This window comes from Erythranthe guttata, chromosome 7 (assembly GCF_056151865.1).
Source record: "Erythranthe guttata isolate IM_541 chromosome 7, IM_541, whole genome shotgun sequence".
Classification (NCBI taxonomy): domain Eukaryota; kingdom Viridiplantae; phylum Streptophyta; class Magnoliopsida; order Lamiales; family Phrymaceae; genus Erythranthe; species Erythranthe guttata.
In genome coordinates this window covers 14230061-14238907 of record NC_142539.1, presented here as the reverse complement: position 1 = coordinate 14238907, position 8847 = coordinate 14230061, and the positions used below count along the sequence as shown (strand labels likewise).

General features: G+C 48.4%; 1 protein-coding gene across 1 annotated transcript; it reads right to left on the bottom strand.

Moving 5' to 3' along the window:
- Positions 1–4707: 4707 nt before the first annotated feature.
- LOC148769776 (uncharacterized) lies at positions 4708–8847 on the bottom strand. Its single transcript, XM_088820346.1, has one exon. It carries the CDS (start codon positions 8845–8847, stop codon positions 4708–4710), a length of 4140 nt encoding a protein of 1379 aa, XP_088676472.1.

The following is an 8847-nucleotide window of genomic DNA, read 5'->3' as shown; positions in this document are numbered from 1 at the left end:
TATGTCTGCCCATTCTCCTGACCCATTTGGCCAAAAAGTGCCTTCCGGGGAGGGGGGTGGAAACCCCGCCCTTTCCATTTCTTCTTCGTCGGAGGAGGGACCCTACTTCTCCCCCTCGGGCAAACTTTTGGAACGACCCAAGAAAAGGGGCAGAAAAGAGGTTCCGTCTTCTGCGAGGAGTGGTTCTCCTTCATTATCCAAAGGACGGGATTCAGATGACCAATGGGGACCCAGTACTTTAAGCGAAATAGATCTAACTAACTTAGCCCGCGACATAGGCCTCCCTACCGATGTCGAGTTAGTTCTGCATTCGCGAGATGACCGTCCGTTAAACCCTCCTTTAGGTTTCAGCACTTGGTTTTCGGAGCAGTTTTACTTCGGTCTTTCCTTCCCCATCTCGCCCTGGTTCTCCGAAATTGCCCAACTATGTAACGTGTCCCTTAACCAATTCCACCCTCACGCCATACTAATCATGACCGGATTTCGCATGCTATGCGCCTGGTCGGGGGTGATTCCTACACCAGCTCGTTTCCGGAGCGTCATGGTGTTAAAGAATTCTAGTCCCTTCCACATTTCTATCTCGGCTCGTCCGGGTTTCAAGATATTGATGCCACCCAACAAGACCGATGGGTGGCAAGGTCATTATTTTTTTTGCGAAAAATCCCGTTGATACCCCATATTTATGTCCTTGGCTCGCCACCTTGCCTGAGAAGAAAAGGGGGAAACCTTTGGCAGTTGATGACTGTCTGTTAAGAATGATATCTCATTTCCAGCCGAGCTACGGTGTCCCGGATAGCCTCACCAGCTTTCCGCCGATGCTTCATCATTTCTATTTCCATGACAGCGGCACCTATTCGTTAACTCGGGAAGACTTAGGTGGGTTTTAGATATGACGCCTATTTTTACTTCGATTTATTGTTTTACCTCGAATGGTTGTTTTTCCTTACCTCGTTAATTTTGTATTTATCTGTTCTGGGCCTCATTTACTTATCACATTTTCTTCAATCTTGGGGGCATATTTAAGGATGAAGAGAATGTTTCGTGGTGACAAACCGGCCACTCGCCCCTCCGAGCCAGAGCCGGGGTTTGAGGTGTTCGAGTTCCAGCGTCCTCTGGCTGCTGAATCCGAGAAACGCTCCTCGGAGGAAGGGGCTTTGAGACCCAGGCCTTCTAAGAAAAATGCCGCGCCTCCCCGCTCCCGAGGTGGGCCACGTGTTGAGGATTCCGAACCTTCTCGGCGATCTTCCGCGATAGTTCTGGCCTCTTCGCCAGCTCCTCCCTTGGCCGAAGAAGTGGTGGAGAAAGAGCCCGCTCCGAAGAAGCGGAGGGCTGACTTGGCCCTTGGGCCGGCTGGGTCATCCTTACCTGCCGGCTTTGGAATTCATCTCTGCCAGAACGCAGAGAACGCCATTGCCGCTTGTCGGTCTTTGGCATTTCCCAGTGATGTCGCCCATTTCGGGCAGATGAGTAAAGGTGACCGACTCGAGCTACTTCTTCATAATATCACGCAGGTTTGTCTTATTTCGTACATGTGGACCGATCCTTAGCTTTTGTATCTTTTATTCATGGCTAACCTTGTTTAAACCTTTTTGTACATGTAGCAATTCGCCATTGCTTTTTCGGGTCCTCTGGGGTGGGATGATGTCTCGCGCGAGGCATACGATAATCAAAAGAAATAGGTGACTCAACTCCGGAAGGAAGTTCGAGGCCTGAAGGAGAGTTTGGCGGTGTCGGAGTCATCGAAAGAGGGGTTGTTTGCCGAGGTGAGGAGGCTGCAAGAAAGGGAGAAAATCTTGCAGGCAGAGAAAGATTCTCTAGTATCCCACAATACCAGCTTGGAGGAAAAAGCGAAGGGGCTCTCTAACGAGTTATTCGCAGCCGGAGTGCAGGCTTCTTCCAATTTTACCGAAGGGATAAAAGAGGGACAGAGGTTGTTTTCTGGGTCGCCCGAAGGTCTTCGCTTCAAAGAAGAATTCGTTCGTCGTTTCTTTCACCGCTTATGGCGCTCGACTACCTTCACCCGAGAAGCTTCAGGCCTAGCTCGTTTTTTCTTTTCGGCTGCGCTTGCGGCTGTGCGGAAGCGGCTGAGTGCTGCCGGCATCGAATTCACGCTGGTTGATGACGAGCTCGCCGAAGATCTTCCCGACGACGAGATTCCAGGCTTCGAAGGAGACGTCAACGAGGACCCCAATTTGGAATGGTGGAGGCCGATTCATCAGGGACTTGTTGAAGATTTTTCTCACCAAGGGGCTTCATCAGTGGTTATCACTGACTTCGTCAGGGAGGTTGAGACCATCGAGACGGGGACCAATCTTAATGAAGCACAGCCAGATTCCGTCACATCTCCTCCTCCGGCCACTGGGGACCAAATCGCAGTAGGGGTGGATCCTTCCGAAGTGATGACTGAGACTACATAGTTTTTGTCTATTTGTATTTTGACTATGTGTATTTCCAAACAATGTTCCTTTCGTTATTTTCCTTCTTTTCCATTATGTATTTTGAGCGAATATCTTTCTTTATCGTCCTTCGACATATCGAAAATCTTTCTATTTGCTGTTCAGTTTCTCCTTATGTTTGCCTTTGTGTTTATGTTTTTCAAGTATAAGTTCAGGACTTACCAAATCTTCTTTTGAATTCGAGCCGAATCGTTTAACTCCGAATGATTCCCGTATGTGATCATTCTTTGAACTCGTCGATTGGCTTGATCTCGGCCACCCGTTTTTTCTTGTTTTAGTAACTCACTTTGGTTTTAACTTACTGCCTGATTTTGATATCTCGTTTATACATATGACTTAGACTTTATCGTAACACGCAAGTTAACATCTCAATGTTTTGTGCGTTTTGGCGCCACAGTAAAGTACGCGACTTAACGCCACAATGAAACACGCGAGTTAACGCCACAATGAAATACGCGAGTTAACGCCACAATGAAACACGCGAGTTAACGCCACAATGAAACACGCGAGTTAACGCCACAATTAAATACGCGAGTTAACGCCACAATGAGACACGCGAGTTAACGCCACAATTAAATACGCGAGTTAACGCCACAATGAAACACGCGAGTTAACGCCACAATGAAACACGCGAGTTAACGCCACAATGAAACACGCGAGTTAACGCCACAATGAAACACGCGAGTTAACGCCACAATGAAACACGCGAGTTAACGCCACAATTAAATACGCGAGTTAACGCCACAATGAAACACGCGAGTTAACGCCACAATGAAACACGCGAGTTAACGCCACAATTAAATACGCGAGTTCACGCCACAGTTGTAACTTAAATAAATAACGCAAGGATTTTTTAACGTGGAAACCCTCCAAATGAGGAGAGAAAAAAAACCACGGGGCCTAGCCCAGGTCGGAAAATAGATGTTTATTGATGGTTTCTGCCTGTACAAAGTGTGTCATTTTTGCTGACTAACTCTCTCTATCTCTCTCTTTTTTTTTTTTTTTTTTTTTTTTTTTTTTTTTTTTTTTTTTACGCGAAGAAGCGCTTCATGTGTATTATATTCCAAGCTCGTGGCAACGGCTTTCCTTCTTGGTCTGCCAGCTCGTATCCTCCGCCGGCCAGACATTTCGTGACCATGTATGGTCCCTCCCAGTTGGCCTCCAACTTTCCTGTGTGCTTCAGTGCATCAGCTCGCCGTAGGACGAGGTCACCGATCTGGAATGAACGAGACCGTACCCCTTGATCATACCGAGCTTTGATCAAGTTCTTATTTCGTTCCATGTGTAAATACGCTGCTTCTCGTAGATCAAAAATCTCATATAGCTGTGTTCTTAAGGCATCATCGTTTGTTTTTTCATCGAATGTGGTTATGCGGAGTGTGTCCATTGCTACCTCGACCGGAATAACTGCTTCGGTTCCGTAAGTTAATCGAAATTGTGTTTCACCGGTGGCGGCTTTGGCTGTGGTTCGGTAAGACCAAAGGACTGAAGGTAATTCGTCTACCCAGCTCCCGCCCAGCTCATCTATCCTCTTCTTCAGACCATTGACAATGGTCCGGTTTGTGGATTCCACTTGTCCATTGGCTTGGGGGTGCGCTACCGCCACAAACTTTTGTGCAATTTTCATTTCTTCGCACCATGCGCGAATCTTCTTGCCGTTGAATTGAGTGCCATTATCCGATACGAGGCTCCGAGGTAGACCGAACCGACAACAGATATTTTTCCAAATAAAATGCATAACCTCGTCTTCTGATATTTTTGATAAGGCCTCCGCCTCGACCCACTTGGTGAAGTAGTCTACTGCGACAATGATGAACTTCTTCCTGCCAGTAGTTTGAGGGAATGGTCCTACTAGGTCAATTCCCCATTGGGCGAAGGGGCATGGGGCGCTCATGATAATCATTTCTTCCCCCGGCTTATGGATAAGTGGGGCATATTTCTGACATTGTATGCAATGCTGAACATATCGATGAGTGTCCTTCTTCATACCGGGCCAATAATATCCAGCCCGGTGTATTTTCTGTACGAGGGCCCGAGCTCCTCCATGCTCCCCGCAGCCACCTCGATGCACTTCGTCAAGAACATGTTTCGCCTCCTGTTTTCCCAGACACCTCGCGTCTATTGTGGTGAAATTTCTTTTATACAATATTTCGTGTCGCACGTAGAAATGCCTTGCTTTGTATGCCAAGCGATGCTGTTCTCTCTTGGTGCCGGTTCGTTCTCCTCTGAAGTAATTGATCAGAGGCGTTCTCTAGTCAGGCTCTTCATCGATCATCATGATTTCTGGTGTTGGGGTAGGGGCAATAAGGATAGTGACTTTCCTTTCAACACAATCGGCGACCGACGACCCAATTTTGGCGAGGAAGTCAGCTCGCTGATTGTCACCTCTCGGGATCTGATGCACAGTACAAGCTTCGAAAGTCTCTTGTACCGCTCGAGCTTTGTTCACATATTCCCTCATTCTGGCGTTTTTTACTTCGTAGTCCCCTTCCAGTTGGTGTATTACTAGTTGGGAATCGGAGTTTATTCGGACGACCCGCGCCCCGAGCTCTTGAGCGATCTCCATGCCTCGGATGAAGGCTTCATATTCTGCTTCATTATTGGAAACTCGAGGTAACTTGACAGCAAACTCAACTTCCATTCCTGTGGGATCAATGATTATTATTCCTGCCCCTGCTCCTGTTGCCGTGGACGAACCATCCACATAAATTTTCCACTCCTTTTCGATGGGTATTCTGGTAGTTTCTCGGATGAAGTCCACCAATGCTTGTCCTTTAACCGAAGTACGGGGTTGATATTGGATTTCATATTGTCCTAATTCAATGGCCCATTTAACAATTCGTCCGGATGCAGTGGGCTGGCCTAGGGTTTGTCGAAGTGGTAGACTCGTGCGAATTACCATGGTATGCGATAGGAAGTAGGGCCGGAGTCGTCGCGTAGTGAGGACCAACGCATACGCTATTTTCTCGACTTCGGAGTACTTACTTTCCGAAGCAGTGAGGATTTTGCTAGTGTAATAGATCGGCCTTTGTTGGTTACTCACCTCTTTGAACAGGACCGAAATGATCGATTCATCACCTACTGATAAGTATACGAACAGAGTTTCACCTTTTTCCGGGGTGCTGAGGATGGGTAGACAAGTAAGCGAACGTTTTAATGCGTCGAACGCGAGCTGGCATTCGTCAGTCCATTCGAACTGAGCCGTTTTCCTCAGTATTTTAAAGAAGGGTAGACTTTTATCAGCCATTCGTGATATAAACCGAGCTAAGGTCACAACCTTCCCTACTAAGGATTGGACTTCTTTGATGGAGCGAGGGGGTGTCATTTGGAGTACGGCCTCAACCTTATCCTGGTTTACTTTAATACCTTCTCGATTAACAACATATCCCAGGAACTTTCCAGCTTTCACTGCAAATGCGCATTTCGCGGGGTTCAACTTCATACCATAGAGGCGAAGGGTGGCAAATGTCTCAGCTAGGTCTGCGAGGTGCGTGGAACATTTTTTGCTTTTGACCAGCATATCATCGACGTAGACCTCAATATTGCGTCCGAGCTGAGCCCGAAACATTTTATCCATCAACCTCTGATACGTGGCTCCTGCGTTCTTCAGACCGAAGGGCATCACTACGTAACAGTAGGTGCCCGTGGCGGTAATGAAGCTTACTGCCGGCTGATCCTTTTCGTCTAAAGGGATCTGGTGGTATCCTTGTGAAGCGTCCATCATACTGAGTAGCTCGCATCCCGCAGTGGCATCTACAAGTTGGTCTATACGAGGTAAAGGATAATCATCCTTCGGGCAAGCCTTGTTAAAGTCCCTGAAATCGATGCACATTCGCCACTGACCATTGGCTTTCTGCACTAACACTGCATTGGACAGCCATGTGGGGAATTGGATTTCCTTAATATGTCCAATGTCCAGAAGTCGTTGGACCTCCTTTTTTATAATCTCGTCTTTTTCAATACCGAAGTGTCGCCGTTTTTGCTTGACGGGTTTGCACTCAGGTCGCAAGTTGAGCCTGTGCACGGCAGTGCGAGGTGCGATGCCGGTTAGATCACTCGGTTGCCATGCGAAGATGTCTTCGTTAGATCGTAATAATGCTATCAGTTCGTCTCGGAAAGGTGGTTCTAGGTCTTTGCTTATTCGGGTTTGCTTCGACATGCCGGGGACAAGGTCAATACTCATTAATTCGTCCATGGGTTGTACATGATTAACTTTATCTTCCGGATCGATTCGGGGGCGCTTCTCGTCTCCCAAGTTTTCTTTAGTGAAAGTGTCGCGTCGCCCTTTCTCGGCTATCTTGACCATTTCGACATAACAGGATCTTGACTGGGCTTGATCACCTCTGACCTCTCCTACCATTCCATCTACTGGGAACTTGATTTTTTGATTAATAGTCGAAGGGACCGCCCGAAAGACGTGCATCATTGGTCGTCCTATTACTATGTTGTAGGAGGTCGGGGATCCTTCAACGATGACGAAGTTAACAGCTTGCGTACGGGCTAGAGGTGGCGTTCCTATAGTGACATGGATTTTAACTTGTCCGATCGGTGTTAGAGATCCTCCTGTGAACCCGAATATCGGGGTGGTGACGGGGAAAATTGGGAGATCGAGCTCCATTTGTAGGAAACACTCGTAAGATATGACGTCCACTGAGCTCCCTGGGTCGACAAAAGCGCGAGCGACGTCATATCCTCCGACATTAATCGTGATGAGGAGGGGATCGCAATGAAAGTCATCAAGGCCTACTTCGTCTTCGGGGCCAAACGAGATAATGGGATATTGACGGCACTTCGTTGTAGAAATTTGGCAAACTTCGGGATTGTTCTTGAGACCCCCAAGGTGGCGCCTCCTGGCCCGATGAGTATCTCCTCCCGTAGGCCCCCCTGAAATCATCTGAATAAATCCTCTCTTTGGCATCGGTGGCGGGGGCGGGATTCGCGCAGGATTCCGGAACTGGGCTTCGCGCTTCTGCCCCCGGGGAGGGTCTATCTTCACAAAATCTCCGATCTTATTGTCTCTAATGAGACGTTCCACCTCATCTTTCAAATGTGCGCAATCGTCCGTCATATGTCCGTAATCGTTGTGGAAGCGACAAAAGGTACCTAGTGTTGGATCTCGGCGCGGTGCTTTACGAGCGGTTCGGGGCCACCGTAAGTCAACTCTCTTCTCGATTGCGCACAACACATGGGATAAAGGTGCCGTAAGAGGCTGATACGATTGGAATCGAGATCCTTTAGCATCCGGGGCGATACTCCGACTGGGAATATTGGTATCCCTCCGAGGTAATATGGGCTCCTTGCCTCTCTTCACTTCGCTGACACGCACGTTTGTGGTTTGGTGAGATTCTTCCACTTTCTGCTGGCGGGCTTCTTCTAGGTTAATGAACCTAGATGCTCTTTCTAGCAAATTATCGAAATCAGGCGATGGCTCCAGCGCTAGAGCCCGGAAAAACTCATCATCTCTTAACCCTTGTGAAAGGGCTGCCATGAGCACCTCGTCACTGGTAGTTGGGACTTCTAAGGTGGCCGAGGTGAACCGTTTGATGTAATTCATGAGGCTTTCCTTCTCCTTCTGGCGAATGCTGAACAACGACAAAGAGGTTTTTTTGCACTTCTTCGAGCTAGCGAACTGGTTCATGAAGGCCTTGGCAAATTGTTCAAAAGATTGTATGCTCCCAGGGGGCAACAAACCGAACCAGGCCTGAGCAGGCCCAGCTAAAGTGGTGACGAAGGCACGACACCTCACCCCTTCCGTGAGCTGATGAAGTGATGCCGTATTGTTGAAACGACTTAGGTGTTCAGCAGGATCTGATGTGCCATTGTATTCGAACAAAATAGGTCGGTAATTAGCGGGTATGGGATCATCATCGAGGTGTCTTGCGAAAGGGCTAGATCCCCCGATAACCCGCGTTGAACGGTTCCGCAAGGCCTTTAATTCGTTCATATCACGCCTCAGACTGTCTACCTCGGTCCTGACTCCATGACTATCGCCTCTTCGATTTTTCGAATAACTGTCGCACTCATCATCGGCTCGCCCTTCGCTCGGAGGGCGTCTCAAGTCTCTCTTAGGCCGGTTATCCTGAGGCGAGGATTGGGCGTAGTTTCTGATGGCCGTAGTGATCATGGCTTCTACTTCATCCCGGGTGTATGTACGCTCGTCAGGGGATGGAGCCGGTGTTGTAGCCGGTCTCTTCGAAGCGGCTCCACCACTCTGAAACTCGAAAGAAGGGCTACCTGAAAAGAGGGGGATCCGTCTCTCTTTCTCAGGCGTAAGTAGGCTGCATCCTGACTTCTCCTTCAAGGCAGACGGCGGATCGACACCAGGTGTGTCGTGAACTGCTGCATCCAGCTCCTTTTGTAGGTTTCGGGTAGTCGTGTCTCCTTCCTCCAT